Genomic DNA, 19,351 nt, shown 5'->3' with positions numbered 1-19,351 from the left:
ATATATACACATACACAATATATATATATTTTTATATGTATATATGTGTATATATACACACACATACACCCCGAAGTGGGTATTCACCCACAAAAGCTTATGCTCCAATACTTCTGTTAGTCTATAAGGTGCCACAGGACTCTGTCGTTTTTTACAGATCCAGACTAACACGGCTACCCCTCTGATACTTGACTATATATACACACCGCTACCTCGATATAACACCACCCGATATAACACGAATTTGGTAAAGCAATGCGGTAAAGCAGTGCTCCGGGGGGTAGGGGGGAGCGCTGCGCACTCTGGTGGATCAAAATAAGTTCAATATAACACGGTTTCACCTATAATGCGATAAGATTTTTTGGCTCCCAAGGACAGCGTTATATCGAGGTAGAGGTGTAGTAGCATTAGCAAACTTATAAGATATTTCTATAGACTTATAAGTGAAAAAACTGCTTTATATATGCAGTTTCATCATCCGTTAGAGAAAGCTGATTTGGTAAGAAGGCACTGGAAAGTTTTTGTGTGACGAGAGTAAAGGGGATTGGATGAATTAAAAAGTTGCTAAATCCACTTTGGCTCCTCTGATATTAGCAACACCGGGAGCCTTAGTTTAGATGGGTCATTAGTGTTTTAACTACCGTATCAACTGAACATGCTCTGAAAAGGATTACAGGAGAAACAGCATAGTTTTGAGCTTAAGGCACTGGCACTGGACTGGGATTCAGGTGATGGGGGTTTAATTCCCAGCTCTGCCAAAATCGCTGTGTGGCCTTAGGCAAGTCACTTCACCTCTGTGCCTCACCTGTAAGACATAGGATGGGGGAGAGAGCAACCTGTATATCTACAATAAGCTCTTTGGGGCAGGGACTCTTACTGCGCATGTATACAGTACCTAACAGAATCTCTCTCTGATCTCGAATACATTTAATAAATGGTTAATGACGATGTTTAAATTGTAATTTTTAGGCTCAAGCCTTATCTAACTGGAGTTGCCCCAATTAGTCACAAGTGTAGCCATACAACTGCGTACACCTAATCTAGGCATGATAAGCCCCTATAAAGCCACAATTTGCAGTAGTGTGGCTTATCCCAGTTTCAAGCAGGGGCAAGTTCCACTGACAATAAACAGCGTTGCCCATCTCATTAGGGGTTTACGGCCACGACAAATCCCCAGTGCAGACAAAGCCTGGGTTACAAACCCAGTGGGACAAGCCATGCATCCAAGGGCTACCTTTGGGTTGTCTGACAATTTAATAACACTACACTAGTTTCATTTGCATAAGGGCTACTTTTTATTATTATGTTCACACGCTTAAATTCTGGAACACAATTTGCAGCAAAGGGTGGATTATAGGGTAAATTCCACAGCATCACAAAATAATGAGCTCTGGTTATCCCTGTTCCATGATTAGCGCATTTAAGTTTGTTTGTGTGTCATGTCAGCACCTTTCACAAGCACTGAGGTTTGATATAATTTCTCTCTTAACTCAATGAGAAACAAAGGGACAAATCCACAATTCAACTTAATTTGGCAGACTGAAAGATTTCTGCAAAACTGATTTAGAGAGAGATTAATAAGAAATAATTACTGAGCTGTTATAAAACATTGAGGTTTCCCTTTAAACATACACTAGAAAGTCTGACCTGTTAACTCAGGATTTAGATCTGACCTCAAAATGCTCAGTGTAGCTGGAGAAAAATGCTGCTTGAAAACTTCAGAGTTTCATTTAAGGACATTTACTTTGTATATTTTGACTTGTGATGTTGACAATTTGTGTTTTAACAGTTATAAAGCTTTAATTTTTTGAATCTCAGTGTCAACTGTCATTAAATAACTATTGTCTGACACCTCCCCACACCATTATTTGACATCCCCATCATTTCCCACAACTGTGATAATGTAAATCGATAAAAAACCAAGATTATCTATCAAAATTATACAAATATAAAAATTTAATTCTATATTATAAAAAGTAGTTTAGATTAATACAAATTTTTAAACAAGTACTAATACAAAAAGGCTAAAACTGAAGATAGCTGTCACAGGGTCTTCAATTCACATATACACTAAGAAACTTTGGCAGACTATTCTCACGAGTGCTACCACTGATTCATCTGTGGGAGTTCAAGTATAGACAAGGCTCCTGTGACTTCCAGCATTTTTACCACTGAGATAGGTCGGTAAAAGTGCTAGAATCTGCCACGATTTTGTCTACAAGAAGATTCTTGGCTATGCTAAAACCAGTGGAAACTTCCTCCTTCCAACCTGCTCCCCTCCCCACCCCACCCCCCAAAAACCTCCCCACAGTTTAGACAAGACTCAAAGCTCAAACTCTGGGTTCCTGTTTTTGATTCAGTGTGGAAACATTATAAAAAAAGTGAGATCTGCAGTCAGTGAAAAGAATATGATCTGTATCATCTCCCTCTCCTGGATTATCTACTAAAGCAAGGGCCGGCAACCTTTCAGAAGTCGTGCGCCGAGTCTTCATTTATTCACTCTAATTTAAGGTTTCGCGTGCCAGTAACACATTTTAACGTTTTTAGAAAGTCTCTTTCTATAAGTCTATAATATATAACTAAACTATTGTTGTATGTAAAGTAAATAAGGTTTTTTAAATGTTTAAGAAGCTTCATTTAAAATTAAATTAAAATGCAGAGCCCCCCCGGACCAGTGGCCACTGAAAATCATCTCGTGTGCCGCCTTTGGCACATGTGCCATAGGTTGCCTACCCCTGTACTAAAGCAATAGGTTCTCAACTTTTTCCATACAGTGACCCCACACGACAAGAGAAAATGTTTTGGGACACTCTGCCCCCCATTCACCCATAAAGGGGAGGCTGAAATCCAACCGGACCTGTTTCCAGCACCCCTGAAACTCGGATTACAGATAAGCAGAATGAAAACAAAATAAACCCCTTTTCCAATACCACAGAAGTGTCAAAAATAGGAGAAAACCCCAAAACCACAAGCACACACTTCCAAAAAATTGTTTAAAAATCTTGACTTTACCTGTTAGAAATAAACTAATGCCTCAGTCACTTAACACCTCAGAAAAACATGTAGCCTTTAGATATTTTTCACATGAAGATCTAGATTTGGCACTCTATATACAAACCAAGCTCTTATTTAAGATTTGTAATCTTTCATATCTGAAAAAGTCTTACTTTGGGTTGCAATTGGCTCAGACTGCCTGCAAGGATGTGCCCTGATATATCTAGGCATCTCTCATATCATTTGAGAATCATTAGAGATGCTAAAATAGGCACACTGATATAGGTGGAAGGCCAGACCTTTGGGCTATGAAGAATAATATTTCTTTGTTTCTCAATGAAGAGAAAATATTTGTAAAAGGAAAGCCTACCTAAAGGTGGAGGAGGATATAATCTCGAATGTTCAAGGCTTGTGATGTCTGCACATCAAAGCAAGACAGTAATGGAAAGTAGGCTTAGCGACAGCTAGGAATCACTGAAAATATGACAGAACACTGAGCTGGCAGAGTCAGCTCTAGGTTAGAGGAGTAAGGACTTCAGTAATATTTCATAGCTACATTTAGTGCTAGTTTATGAATGCTATGGAAAGCATGGCTATTTTTAGTTCTCCTGTCTTCTCTTTCCAAGGGACACTGAGTACATGAAGAGAGGCAAATAACCTAAGTACTAAAAAGAACAGTTGCAAATAAATAAACAGGGTATAATTTTCCCCACTCTCAGTTAAAAAAAAGATGCAACAAAGGAGAGAAACTGGAAAAGGAAATTTCAAAAACTCTTGGCAATATCCCTTGGTCATTAATGACCAGGCTCCCAGAGTCTAATGATACAAAACCACACTGTCCTGACTTGGACAACTCTTCTCCCCTCCACCCTCCAACCAAAGCCAAAGCAATCTCAAAGTAGAGAGAAAGCACATTATTTCCTTTCTGACTTCTTGTTAGCCTGGGGATGTTTGGTCTTTTCAAAACAGAACCAAAGGGACAGTTCTGAAAGGGGGATTCAGAGGAGTTGAATGTCGGACAGAATGGGGTGGATAAGTCACTGACTTAAGCATCTGCAATTGTGGTATTAGTAGGAAGAGTTTTAGTATTAAAGACACCTGAGGGAGTGAAGTTCAGAAAAATCTAGCCATTTGTGCCAGACTCATCCCCACAGTATCAGCACCTGAACACACCTTTAGAAAGGCAGCCATTTTAATTAGGAAGAAAAACCCCATCCCATGATGAATAGAGAGATCAGAAAAACACAGAGTGAAGAAACTGGTCTAGAAACAGAGTGAAGAAACTGGATGAACAGTTATTGAATGTGAGCTGTTCCTAGCTCAAAGAATGCTCTGAAAACCCCTATTTTCCAGCGTAAAGGATCTCAGATAGGCTGTCACAACAATGATGAATCTGTATTAGAGGGAACTAGCCTAGTGAGAGTTTTCTTCACTCATACGTTTTCACATTTCTTCAGGAAAGAAATCTGTACATTTGGAGACTTACAATCCCTGTCCACAAGTTGTTGCACCCCGGCACATCTGGGAAATACCTTTTCCTGATTCTTCTCCATTAAAGGAAGGAAGGAAGGAGAGGGAAGGACACTGCAGCAAGTCTCTTCCTCCAATACTAAAGCATTTACAGAAATGTCTGAGAAGGTATTCAGAGACCTCTGAGAAAGACTTATGTGAAGGCACCAGATCCTGATTCTGAGCCCATTTCTTCAGAGATATAATAGGGAAAGAGAAGGTTCTGGGATGATCAAATAAGATTTTTGACTATAAAGAGATGTCTAGAGGGGACAGAGGACAGAAACGAACAGATTGTTCAACCTGCATATCCAGCTTTCTTGAAGATGGGAAGAGTGTGACATGCAAAGAATGTTGGCACAAGAACAAATCAGCATAAACTAGCCATGAATACATTTAGAAATTAGAAAAAGGTTTTAACTATCAGGGAGGTTCTGGAACAGCCTTCCAATAGGCATAGTGGGGGCAAACAACGTAAGTTTAAGATGGAGCTTGGAAAGTTTATGAACAGAATTCTGTGACAGGGTTGCCAGCCAAAGCAAGGGACTAAACTCAAGACTGGAAGGGACTTCCCTACATAGGGACATAATGACCCAGGTCTAAACCAGCCTGATTAACCCTGGCAATGATGGTGGGAGTCAGGCTTTATAGGCCCTTTTATGTCTCTATGGGAAAGAGCTCCTAATCTCAGCAGGCGGAAATGTTGTGTGGTTGAAAGAGCCCATTTCCTTCCCTTGGCATCAAAGCTGTTTTCCCCACTATTAAAAAACCTAAACTTAAGGTTACCGAAGCCACTACTTCCATTCCAACAGGAAAAGTTTCCATTCTCATACTGCACAGAAAAAATTTATGATGGAAGCAATAGTCTGCTATAGCACAAAACAACCCACTGCTGTTCCCATAGTCATGAAAATAAAGAAGAGCCATCCTCATCTACCAAAAAACCTGAGATGACAGAGAAGAGCATTAGTAACTGACTTGCAGTATGGCTAATCTTCTGGAAGTCAAGAAACAGCGTGGGGAAAGAAAGGAAAGTAGAATACACAATGAAAGGGCACAAATATTCTCATGTGCCTGCCTGAGGTAGAAGAAGAAGAAAATCCTCATCTGCACTGGTAACAACCAAGTCACATAAACTGACTTCTTTTCCAAGCTGTTTCCATATCTATGGTGTGCTCTTGCTAACAGGGATGACGCAGAATCTCTATGCAAAGACAGTGCAATAAAAATTAGTAAACTGGTTGCATAAAGTCAGACATTTGTCATACCCTGAACAGATGAGGAGTGATTAAATAAAGCTTTGCCATAGTGTTTAACTGCAATCAGATGAAATGAGAACAGCTTTCCCCATTCTTTTTACTTACCATTTTCATGCACATTCTAGAAAATTAGATAAAATATTGCTTTCATTCATATTTAGTAAAATCCATAACAATCTGTAAATATAGCAAATTAGTAACAAAAGGATTGTTTTCTAGGGTTGTTGCCAGTATCATTCACTAGTACCATCAGTTTCTTCTAAAGGATAGGGTCAATTTAAAAATCATGTTAACACAAGTGCCTTTCCTCATGTTAGCAACAATGCTTTAAATTGTTAAAACTGAAAGTTATAAAATCAAATTATATTTTGCCATTTATGCCCTTCATTGTTTTTCACTCTGTAAGATTAGTAAATAGAGTGTCTTACTCTGGAGACATTTGGCTACCAAGAACCTCAACCCATTACAAGGGGAGAGAATTTTCACTACCCTATTGATCCCTAAAAACTCTTGGCTGCTCTGAAAAAGAGGATTCCTCTATTCTACGGTAGTCCCAAACTTTTTTTGTAAGCCCTTTTGCTCAGAGCTCTCTCAAGCAGTAGCATAAAAATAACATGATTCTTGACACCTTCACTATTGCCTTTCGGATTATGAATAGCAGCAACTACTAATTAACTTCATTTTGCTGCAGCTTGATGATATATAAGCAGAAGTAGCAGCACTGGAGTTCTGTCTGCAGATTCAGGAAGACAATACTCCCTAGGTCTGCCTTTGGTATGGTAGGCTCTTTCACCATCTTAAAACATTCTACTTGTTAAGCAAAACTTCATTTCCACAGAAGCTGATGGTTTAGAGTTCCACACTCAAAGACAGCTTTCCACTGACCAGCCTCAAGTAGATTTTTCAAGCTTCAGTCACATGAAGTTTATAATAATGAATGCAAGATCCCAGTACATCTGTTCTAGCAATTTTAAAGGGAAATATTAGAAATGTATCAGAGTATCTAGCTAAAGTCAGAACATTATTTCTTTTAAGCACATGTGCATCCCTTCTTCAGTAATATGGAGGGGTAGGAGAAAAGAGCTTACATAGCAAAGAATAAGATTTCATGTCATCATCTTATTTGGTTTAGGGATCCCAGAGAGTGGGGTCCTGAAAGTGCCAGGGGGAGCTCTGTTTCTCTGACCTCTGTGCCCTTTGCAAAATTTATCTTAAATCTGAGAATTCTCTTACTCTAGGAACTCTTTTTGGCATGTGCAGAGAATGAGTTTAACTACCTTCCCCCTACCCCCAAGTCACTACAATGATCTTTCCAAGACTTTCCTAAAGGAGAGACCATCCTTTTATCCAGTGGTTTCAAACTGTGGGTCGCGACCCAATACTGGGTCACGGAATGTAAGGCACTGGGTTGGGGCGGCTCTGGTCAGCACTGCCGACCGGGCCATTAAGAGTCCTGTTGGCGGTGCAGCTCGGCTAAGGCAGGCTAGTCCCTACCTGTTCCAACACCGCGCTGAACCCCAGAAGCAGCCAGCAGCAGGTCTGGCTCCTAGGCAGGGGGATGGGGGCCATGGAGCTCCACACTCCCATTGGTGGTTCCCAGCCAATGGGAAAGGGAGGAGAGGGGGGGTGCCTGCAGCCGAGACATGGAGCCACTTGCACACCTCCGCCTAGGAGCCAGACCTGCTGCTGCTGCTTCTGGGGAGCAGTGCAGTCCATGGTGCCAGGACAAGCAGAAAGCCTGCCTTACCACCCCCGCTGCGCTGCTCACCGGGAGCTGCCCGAGGTAAGCCTGCGCCCCAATCCCCTGCTCCAGCCTCCCCCCACCCCAAACCTGGAGCACTTTCCTGAACTCCAAACTGATCATCCCCAGCCTCAGCCCAGAGCCTGCAACCCCATCCCTGATCCCCTCCCACACCCCAAATCCCTGCCTCAGGCCTGAGCCCCCCCAAACCTGGAGCCCTCTCCTGTACCCTAAACCCCTCATCCCCAGCCCAGAGCATGCACCCCCAGCTCAAAGCTGACCCCCCCGCACCCCAACCGCCCCTGCCCCAGCCCAGAGCCCCCTCTCATACCCTGAACCACTCATTGCCAGCCCCACCCTGCAGCCCTCACCCCCGCACCCCAACCCCAGCCCTGAGCCCCTCCCACACACCAAACCCCTCATCTTCAGCTCCATTGGGTCACGGGAATCAACAATTTTCTTCAACTGGGTTGCCAGAAAAAAAAGTTTGAAAACCACTGCTTTTATCCACCTATTTCCACTAGCGTTTCCTATCAAAGTGGCTTAGTAAATAACTAGTGTTTAATCCATTGAAAAGGAAAAGCCTAATTTGTCTCTCTCTTTCTTATCAGCCAGGGATGTAAGAGCCACCTTACCTGACAGAGGAAATGGTAGTGGTTTCCTCTCCCTAGGTTGAGTCTGACTATGTTAAGTGAACCTTACTACCTGTGCCAGTGACTGCCATCAAAAAATGGCAGCTAATTTAAAAATCCACAAGTGCAGAAATGAGCAGTCAAGTAGTGAAGCGTATAGGTCAGCTAAATTGTAATTTGGGGATTCACTGCTTCTGCTAGAAACTCCAGGGGAAAGATCAGTTTACGTAAAGGGTTTTGCATAGCTTTGGGAGCTTCAGTTAGAATTTGGCAGTACTCAAGATTTTGGCACACTGTACTCCATCTTGCATTTTATCTCTCCTTACAATTTAAGTTGAGTGTCTCTTTAAATAACCACTGGCACCTTAATATTTCAGTCTTAATAGTGTAAGTCCACTTTTTGCTATATTGAGTTATTGCATTTTTCAGCTTGGCAAACAACAAAAACCTATAAAGTCAGTTTCACTTTCAGATTCTTAATGTTTTTATACTGGAGTTTCTAGCCCTCAAGGGCTAATCATAATCTTCAAACACAAAGCGAACCTAAACCAATGCAGTGTCGTCTTCCCAAGTGCCTCTGTGGCTGCTGAAACATGACAACACTATACTGAGTGAACAGTCAGTTCTACTGGTACAGTATTATGAAGAGCAGCAAGTGAAAGTGTAAACACTCCTCTGAGTCTCAGGCTTCTTCCTGGGAAAGTTCTAAGCAACTGCAGAAGAAGGTAGTAGAGCTATTCATGCAGGAAGACGCCCCCAAAAAGGCTGGAGAGCACAGTAGAGACCATTCCCAGCCATGATGCGTGGTGTAAAGTTTGAATATTAGAATCCTTGCCCCACCCGACCCTCAGGAGAGTGTGCAAGAAAGTTCCTCCTTTCCAACAGCCAAAGGAGGCAGAAAAGAGTCTCTATTTTCCAGCCATATAAAAGCAAGAAATCCAGTATGAAAATGGAGCCATCAGAGCATGGCCCAATGACAATGACCCAATAGGAATCCTTGTACCTTCTCCCTTCCCAGCACTTGTGGGGACAGCCTCCTCAGTAGTATGCTGCCTCTGGATCTTACGTGTACCCTCTGTATTCCTACCTATATTTGCTGGTATGTTTAAGTTCTCTAAGGAGAAATTGAGTATATTTTTCATATAGACTCATAGCAGTTTCTCATTAGTCAATAAAATGCTTTGAAACTTAAACCATGCATCCTCATCTGCATTGCTTAGCTTATCAGCCCAAGCTGCTCTGTGAACTCTTCATAAGTTATGAAGATTTACCAGACAAGTTAAGAGCAGCTAAACTAAAAAACTGACCTGCCTCAGCAAATGCATTTTTTATTTTTTTTTGGAAAAGCAAAAAAGATTTTTCCTGATACTGAAAGGACATTAAAAGATCAATGACCTACTGTTAATCTAACAGTTCATGTGTTTTCAATTCTTCTTCTTAAGTAACTTCACTGTGCTTTGTGTCTCTGTAGATAAAGATTTTACCATCACCAATGATCCATTTTACAGAAGACTACAAAGAACCCTTTCAAAATGGAACTTCTACCAAGTCAGTTTTGTAGCTCATTTTAACACTCTTCGACACATGTTACATGTAACCTATGTATTGTGCAATTTCACATTTAGTTTTAAAGATTCACTGTAGAAGCTAGTAGTTCATGCAATATCCATTCAGAAGAGGCAGTAAGACATTAATTATCCTGTTGATCATTATTTTAAATGTAGTAGTCCCATTATTTCTTTCTATTCATTTAACTGGACAGTGATAAATCTTAACTGGGGAACTTCATGTCATTTCCCTCCCCTAAACCCAATTCCAATTTATTTTTAACTTTACATGCAATAAAGGTTCAAACATTGCCTATATAAAGAAAATTATTGTAGCAATGCTTTCAATCTGAATTGTTATAGAAAGTAGACATATTTTTAGTTTTTCAATTTTGTGTTTTATCAACTTTTATTTTTATAAAAATACTAGGCAAAAAAATCATTAGTGATGCTTTTACAACTGGAAGATTAAACAAGAGGGATATAATATTCAACAACAATAATTTTCGGCAGGATTTTCAAAAGTGCTGAACAACCACAGCTCCTACTGATCTCAAGAGAAGCTACATGTGCTCAGCATACTTGAAAAATATAGTCACTGTAGTACCCGCATTCTCACTTTCAAGTTCTTCCTTTATTATGCTGAAGAGGGTCTGGAAGAGGTCCACATCTCGTGTCTACCCCAATAGCAAAAACAGCAATACCATAATTCCAATTTTACAGACCAATAGGAACAGTATTACAAGAACACAGAAGTTTAAAGAGTAAGATTAAAGCCACAGAATATGCTATTCTACAAAACAAGTTTTCCTTCAAAATCAACCTCAATACATTGTTTATATTCTACACCAGGGTGGGCAAACTACGGCCTAGGAGCTGCATCTGGCCCTTCAGACGTTTTAATCCAGCCCTCAAGCTCCTGCCAGGGAGCGGGGTCTGGGACTTGCCCTGCTCCGGCGCTCCAGCCGGGGGGCTTTCCCCGCTCCGCGCATGCCGTGGCTCCCAGAAGCAGTGGGATGTCCTACGCATAGGGGCAACCAAGAGGCTCCACACACTGCCCCCACCCGAAGTGCTGGCCCCGCAGCTCCCATTGGCCGGGAACCATGACCAATGGGAGCTGCAGGGGCAGTGCCTGCGGATGGGGCAGCGTGCTGAGCTGCCTGGCTGCACCTCTGCATAGAAGCCGGAGGGGGAACATGCCGCTACTTCCAGGAGCTGCTTGAGGTTAGCGCCGCCCAGATCCTGCACCTCTGACCCCCTCCAGCACGCCAACCCCTGTCCCAGCCTTGAACCTCCTCTCACCCTCTGAACCCCTTGGTCCCAGCCTGGAGCACCATCCTGCACCCCCAACCTCCAATTTCATGAGCATTCATGGCCCGCCATACAATTTCCATACCCAGATGTGGCCCTCAGGCCAAAAAGTTTGCCCACCCCTGTTCTACACTAAGTTTTTCTAAAGAGGACATATGGCTAAATATCTCACGTCTGAGTTGCCCTGTTTTCAATAATACAGAAAAGCAAAGAGAAGCCCCTCTAAGATCTACCTGTGCCAACATGTGGTATTGGGCAGTCATTTTATATGTACTCTGTTTATAAATTAAGAGCTGCACTCTTATATTCTGAAAACTTTTTAACCTTCAAAAATAAAAGCAATATACTCTACTTTCATACTGAGCATTCTTCGATTTTCTTCAACCCTGTCCACATTCAACATCTGAATGGTCATAATCAGTTACCACAAAAGTTTATTAGCTGCTGCAAGGAAATATCTTTAAGGGGTGAACGAGAGAGACAAAGAAATTCAGTGTGTTTAAGAGACCATTTGTAATAAAGGCCTCTGTTTTCATACAGAGTTGTGATCAACAATGAGAAATCTACTAGTCAAGGGAACTGAAGGTGTTTCTTACTCAGGAGTTTTTAATTCAGAGATTAAATGTAGGGGATTTTTTTTAATGTATCTTATCATGCTTACCTTTAAATTTAATGTCCAGACCACTAAATTCCAATTCAACTCCTTGAAGTGCTTCTCCTAGTGTTTCATGATAATGACTGATGCTTTTTTTTGATCCCACGCAGAAGGGAAGAGAGAAATATTTGTATGTCTCTTGGCGATTGTGGTACGGTCCTACTGTATTCATCCAAAGAACGACTTCTTCTTTATCTTGGTACTAAAAGAAAGCATATTGAAACATATGAGAAGTCTACCACAGTAAAATTAAGCACATCCATTCTTCATGTTATTTAGAGAGGCAGTGGTATATTTGGGGAGTTCAGAAAGGAGAGGTCCAAACACCATCTTCACTTTGGGTCAGACAACTAAAAGAGCATCACATAAGACAAATATTTGGTTGGTTGGTTTTTTTGTTTTGTTTTGTTTTTTTGGTTTTTTTGGGGGGGGGGGAAATCTATGCCTGCTCCTCTTAGGCATTTAAACAAATATTTGGCATAAGGGTATGAAGCATCAGTAGCCCTTTACAGGTAACATTCCCAGAAATTGAAAGCATAGAAACTTACAAAAAGCATTAAAGAGAAACTCCTTTATCTTTTTTATCTGCAACGGTATAAATTTGCCAAAGACTGCATACAGGATGCGTAAATTGTACCTTAGTGGAACACAAGTACCCTCCATCTTAATAACTAGAAGTAGCAATAAGGGTAGCCCTCTCAACAGGGTTTTGCCCTAGACTTCTCTGTAAAAACAATTAAAACCTTATCTCTTGTAGCTACCTCTGGCCAGTAAATGTAGTACCCCAGCCAGTAGCTGTCTAAAGTTTTTTCAAGTTCTATCATAATAACTCCAACACTCTTAATATATGCACTCCTCAGATAAATGTCTTCATTAATGCTCAGATGTTGGGACGGACTCACAAAAATAAGAACCAAAGTGTTTAAGTTATCATGTGTGATACACTTTGTAAAATGCTAATCTTGACTAGTTTTTTTTTTTAAATTGTGCTTTTAACAGTATTTAAAGGACTAAACAGTTTACCTCTAGCCTTTCCTCCACACTTCAATATATTGGTGACTATACCATCAATTCACCAAACCACATGGATCTGGATTTCAAGCCGGGAATAGGTGCATATAATTGTATTTGGACATGGCAAATCCGATTTTCAATCCTACTTTAGAGCTAAAATTCAGGCCCCATAAATATGCAAGAATGAAGTGTTCTCGTAAGGCTGAGATATGCACAAATGGAATAAGTATTTATGTTACTTTGAGTGGAAAGGGGAATCAAATGTCAATTAGGCATAAGTATTTTTTATTGTGCAGTCAAAGTAACTGGTAGATAAGAGTTAGACATTTTTCATTTCAACAAATGAACAAAAGTCCTTAAACACAATTATATGAATAGTTGCCATACAGCTAGTTGCCATACAGCTAGTTGGGCCTAAAAATAATTAGCTATAAACCCACATGTAGAGTGCTTGAGAGCTAGAGTGCTTAAAAATGTTTTATTCTGATTTATGCATTTAAATCACCATGTTTTGAGAAAAAGATTTAATCCTTTCATTCCATCATGTCACTTTATTAACAAATCAAAGCTGCTTATAATGGAAAGCCTTGTACTCTTTTGTATTACATCTGCAGCAATCAATGATAAATATTTGGTCAGTTTCACTACTGCATGTCCAGCAATAATACTAACCAGCCATTTGTCAGTTTCACTTTACTTGGGAAAGTAGCAGAGGTACAGGAGATTTTAGGGATGGGGAAGAAGAAATGAGAAGGGAGCAAAGAAAAACCATACAACATGTCAGAGAAAGCCAGAAGAGGTTCCCTTCTCTCTACCACCAAATTGAAAGGTTATACCAGTGCAGCACAACAATCCATCCTTGCAGAAAGCTGAGGGAAGGTGGGAAGTATAGCATTCAACAACTGAAGTGAGCATTAGGCTCCTTACCAACATTCCTGATTCTGCTGGCAGACTGGGGGCTATATCCCATCTTTCTCTACTTTTTGTAATGCCTGACTTGACTTTTGTACCTTCCTCCCCCGAATGTTTTTTGAGTAAATGTTCCAGTATTCAAGTGTTACCTGTCAAGATCCAAATTTCTCTCAAGTACTGTTTCTCTCATGCAACAGCTGATGACATGCTGACTTGTAAACAGGGCTGTAATCTTTTTCAGTAGTGGATTGTGTTAATTTTCTTAAACTTCTGAACCCTTGTCTTCCACAGAGAGTGGAGAGGAAAAAAAATGAACTCCCATTTTAATAATTTACTTATTTGCAGGCAGTCTGTTACTGAATGGTGACCTCCAGATTTTTTGGGAAGCATTCCAGGTCACCTTTAAAATTAATTAAATCAATTGTATACTATAAGTAAGTATTAAAACAAGACATCAAAGTTCTGTTTTCTTGTTCAAATATAAACACGTTAATTAAGAAAAACAGACTGACAAGCCTGGGAGTGAATTCCTCCATTTATCTTCAAATAGATTGTAGATTAATTATGTAACTAGACGGTCAACTTTTTGGGGCAGGGACTCTGTGTTCATACATGGTCAGCATATTGAGACCCTTATCTCAACAGGGGCTTCCAGATGCTACTGTAATACAAATATAGAAAACATACAAACATGGGTAGTAACAGGAGGCTGTTTTCCTCACACAACCCAGAATGCTATATCATTTCGCTCTGGGGAGAGAGGACCCAATTAAGCATGAAAAGGAGTTCACTCAATCCCTTGCCTCTCATCTGAGAGGGACATGGGAGTTATGGTGGTTGTGTGATGTAGACCATTTAGCGGGACATTGTGAAATGAATCATCAGTTTCAGTTTTAGGCCAATGAATAAGCAAATTAAAGACAAAGACTCCCACTGCCTCTCACAAAGAGGTGAGATAAAGATGGAGTATCAGATTCCACCAAGTTTCCTGGTCACTCATTACTTTATTTAAGGCAGATGTGTATTTATTGGTAATAGTATTTGCTACTAGCACTCCTTCCACCTTGCTATCAAAAAACTAGTTTTGATCAGTACTTTCATCTAGCAGGAACCAAAGATGCAAAAATAATCTCCACCAAAACACAATGAAACATACATCTCTTCCTTATCATTCAAAAAGCTTCCTAAGTATCTATTGGGTTTCCAGGAAGTGGGGTGGGCGAGCCCGCCCCATGCTAACGGAACCCCCCCCAGCCTAAGGGGAGGTGCCACAGAGCCTCAGAAACCCACTAATTGCGGGGGACAACTAATAAAAGAACAGGGACAGGAGTGCGGTCAAAGGGTCATAAGAAGGGAGCCTGACGGTGACACCGAGCAGAGAACCCCGGACAGCGCCCACTAGAAAGCCATAATATCCTATCCCACAACATTTAATTAAGCCTTGAGTCTTTGAAGAGTAAAATGAGCAGAAGAGAACTTAAATCATTCCAGTAAGATGTTTATCACACTTCCTCACTATACTAGCAACAAACCCTAAACACAGGAAGCACTCAAACCAATACCTGGCCAAATCATAAACATCCCTGAAGACAGGAGCAGCTCTTGTCTAAGAGAAGAGCATAATTCTCTTGCATCTGTAAACCCTCTGGGGGAGAGATCACACCTTGCCTATAAAGCACCATTTATTTATGCAGTGCCATAAACGTATCAGTGTAGCAATCTTACAAATAACAGTTGCCATTCTCCAAACAGCATGAAGTGTGACTTGCCAAGAAGCCAAGACAACTACAAGTACAAGACAACTGTTACCTTCTTAATTAAGCAAACAACAGAAGTATTAGAGAATTTAGGAGCCTGGAAACAGACGGATTGATTTTTTGAAGTAGGAAGAACTACCACTTGTTATACAAAAAAATATCTAAAGCTATATACAAAAACAGTGTATCTAAAAGTGTCTTTTACTATTATTAGCTTCATCCTTGCAATACATCCCTACAATGAATTGTATGGTATGTTCAACTTAGATTGTAAGTTCCTTGGAGGATCGATAGACCTCTCGTTTTGCTTGTGAATAATTATACTACTATTTCTTCCAACCCAAAAAAACCCACTGAAATAAAATATACTACACAATTATTCTTCAAACCTAAGAATCACACAAAAAGGAAATCTTCCCAGTTCTGCAGACAAAGACAATAATTGAGCCTCCAGTCTACTAAGAGTGGTAGGCCTGACTTATTAAATGTATCCAGTTAGTATCTAAGGACATAAATCAACTTATTTGTCTTTTTAGCACTGACACTGTTATGATCAAACAAACCATCAGAATCTGCAAAAAACCTCATTGGATGTTGAGCTGTCTGGACAAATGCAGATCTTCTGACAAAGCCCTGAATTTGACTCCATCTGCTGTTGATTCCACCCATTAGCCACACCCCTCTTTCCAATCATTCTACCCATAGGTTTTTAGACAGTCCTAATTTTCTTGTTGTTCCCTAATATGCATAAGAACTGTGGATGTTATTACTCCCCTATTAATAGTTAAAGTTATATTCAGAATGAAATTAGAGCCTAATATTTTAGGCTCTATACATAATATGTTCATGTTGGTATTCTGGAGTGACAAGTCCAACCATTAAAAAAACCCAAAATCTAAAGAGTTGGTCTTTTCCTTAAAAAAAGGTTTTAACAAAGCTGGACAAAAGCCATCAATTCCTATGGTGATGCAGAAGTAATGCTAGTTGTGTATCAGTTACTGCACTGTAATAAGTTACTAAGGGATGCTGCTGAAGCAAAGTGTACCTGCAAAATTTTAAAGGCACCTAAGATTTGTTTCTAGAGAAACAGAGTATCATGGTGAAGAAGTAGAAACATTGTGTTAAGTTTTATTAAAAGCATCTACATATTTCAAAAACAACAAACCAAAATTTGAATAGATCAATTGCCACTAAGTTCCCAAACTACTATAATAAAATCCATGGTCACACACTGTGAAGACACAGTGGCTGACAGGCAGCACCTTGTACTGATAAAGTTTATTTCCTACACAGAAGCATGAGTATCTGATGAGTATCTGAACACTATGTGGAAGCAGGCTGCTCTTAAGTCAAAAGTCCTGAAAGATTAGTGATGGAGGCCAAAAACAGTATATGGAATTTGAAAGTCCTGATGCATTGTTTAACTTTCTTTGATCTATACAATGGAAGAAAGGCTATCCTTCAATATATAAAAGTGTCAGGAGTTAAAGTCATTTTTCCCTTCTTCTGACGTGGAATTTCTTCCATGCTCCCTTCCTCAAGAAAATCCCCCCTCAGCAGTGGATCACGAGGGTCTCTTAGAAGGGATAGGGAAGGAGAGTTTGGCAGCACTATGAATTGGAATTGAATGGTATCACCTAAGACCCACCAATCTGTTAGCCATGGCATGCCCATGGGAACCCCCAAATGGAGGGAAAAGGGGAAGGCACACAAGCTGAAGACTGAGGGGTCTTAAGGTGTAGCACAACAAAGTGTGCTTCAATAATCTAGTCAAAGTAACAAAAACTACCATTAATTGTGTTCGGATCCTTGTCTGAAAGAAAGGCTTTTAGCCGTCTTGCAAAGTGCAGAGGAAAAACACACTCAGGTAATGCTCACTGAACATCAAGGAGCATATGAGAATCCAACATGACACTCATTTGCCCTTCCCACCTACGTACCAGGCTACAAACCTAAGTAACAAGTGGCAGGCACTCCCTCAGTTTGGAGAAATGATTTCAGGCACTAGGTAAGTCATTCAGCCACATCATACAGGTCTGTGAGACTGAGTTTTAAATCAATGTCGTTAAAGAAGTCATTAAGCCTACATCTTCTCACAAACCTTTCTAATTAGCCACACACTCTGAGCAGAGGAGACAAAACAGAGTCCTGAATGAGAGTATCTATTGGAAAAGTGCTCAGTTACTCAGTTCTATCCTTTATGATCTTAGAAAGCAAGACAGCAAATCAAAGTCCCTTTTAATTCGGCTAGGGTATCGAAAGCAGCATTTAATTGAATAAGGCATGCCATGGGGGAGCCAGATGGTCTTTTCTTAAAATCACTTGTACTGTAAGATTATGTAACTGGATGTGATAGTTTCCCTCTCCTGCTATTCAAACAGCAATTTCCTCTTTAGCTACAGAAGATTTAATGACAACTGGATTTAGGCATTTGGAGAAGAAAAAAATGAAGACTGCAGCAGGAGCTCCCTATGAGGACAAACAGAATAGTCAGTGAAAAGTTAACAGTGATCAGGTAAAGTGTGTGGGAACAACAGTGTCAATGTCTAACTCAACAATAAGATAAGTCAACAAAACTAGTAGAAAGTAAGAGCAGATAAACAGACGTTTATCTAAAGAGAGCTTCTGGTTCTCACAGCACGTAAGATGGTAAGGGTTTTGATACACTACCTGATCTGTCTTGTTTAAATATATGAAATAAACATTTTTACAAAGGAATACATTTCTGCCTCAGCTAGAAATTAATTCTAATGAGTCTTGTGGGTGACACAAGTAATGCAGTAATTGTGCAAAGTGGTGAAACAAGTCAGTGGTCAGTCATGATTATCAGAGCAGGGGAAATGAGGTGATGACTTAAATTTAAAATCTGTAGTTACAGTAACTCCTTGCTTAACGTTGTAGTTATGCTCCTGAAAAATGCTACTTTAAGTGAAACTATGTTAAGCAAATCCAATTTCCCCATAAGAATTAATGTAAATGGGGGGATTAGGTTCCAGGGAAAAAAAATTTCGCCAGACAATAGATAGATTAGATATACACAGTATAAGTTTTAAACAGACAATTTAATACTGTACACAGCAATGATGCTTGTGAAGTTTGGTTGAGTGGTAAAGTCAGAGGGTGGGCTATTTCCCAGGGAATGCCTTACTGCTAAATGATAAACTCAGCTGAGCTCTCAAGGGTTAACACGTTGTTAATGTAGCCTCACACTCTACAGGGATTCTATAGGGATCAGCAAAGAAACCTACCTTACCTTATTGAGGTCAGAGGGTGTAGGGATGCAGTGAGAAAGGCAAAGCGACGGGTGGAGATGGACCTAGCGAAGGGGATTAAAACCAATAGCAAAAGGTTTTTTAGCCATATAAATAGGAAGAAAACCAAGAAGGAAGAAGTGGGACCGCTTAAAACTTTAAACGGAGTGGAGATTAGGGATAATCTTGGAATGGCACAATATCTGAATGAATATTTTGCCACGGTCTTTAATGAGGCTAATGAAGGGCTAAGGAATAGTGATAGAGGGACCGATGGGAATGAAGATATGGGGGTAGACATTACAGTATCTGAGGTGGAGGCCAAACTTGAACAGCTTAACGGAAGTAAATCGGGGGGCCCGGATAATCTTCATCCTAGAATATTAAGGGAATTGGCGAGTGATATTGCTAGCCCGTTAGCGATGATTTTTAATAAATCTCTAAATTCGGGGATTGTACCGTTGGACTGGAGATTAGCTAATGTAGTTCCTATATTCAAGAAGGGGAAAAAAAGTGACCCGGGTAACTACAGGCCTGTTAGTTTAACATCTGTAGTATGCAAAGTCATGGAAAAAATTTTGAAAGAGAGAGTGGTTAAGGAGCAGGAGGCCGATGACAACTGGGATAGATTACAGCATGGATTTACGAAAGGTAGATCGTGCCAAACCAATCTGATCTCCTTCTTTGAGAAAGTAACAGATTTTTTAGACAGGGGAAATGCGGTGGATCTAATATATCTGGATTTCAGTAAGGCGTTTGATACGGTACC

The 19,351-nt window shown here is 40.3% G+C and overlaps 1 protein-coding gene across 2 annotated transcripts in view; it reads right to left on the bottom strand.

Annotated features, from left to right (window-relative positions):
- TM9SF3 (transmembrane 9 superfamily member 3) overlaps positions 1–19,351 on the bottom strand; it is an 89,435-nt gene that overhangs the window by 63,500 nt on the left and 6,584 nt on the right. Inside the window, exons 1-2 of one of the 2 annotated variants that reach the window (XM_045024564.1) lie at positions 15,895–15,912; positions 11,655–11,850 (exon numbers count right to left, since the gene is read on the bottom strand). In XM_045024564.1, coding sequence (XP_044880499.1) covers positions 11,655–11,850; positions 15,895–15,897 — 199 coding nt within the window. In that variant the 5' untranslated portion in view covers positions 15,898–15,912. Of the gene's footprint in view, positions 1–11,654; positions 11,851–15,894; positions 15,913–19,351 lie in introns of those variants that run through there. The other variant, XM_045024563.1, reaches the window with a different exon arrangement.

The sequence above is a fragment of the Mauremys mutica genome, chromosome 7 (genome assembly GCF_020497125.1).
Source record: "Mauremys mutica isolate MM-2020 ecotype Southern chromosome 7, ASM2049712v1, whole genome shotgun sequence".
Lineage (NCBI taxonomy): Eukaryota > Metazoa > Chordata > Testudines > Geoemydidae > Mauremys > Mauremys mutica.
The sequence above is the reverse complement of the archived record's forward strand: the minus strand, read 5'-3'. Positions and strand labels throughout refer to the sequence as shown.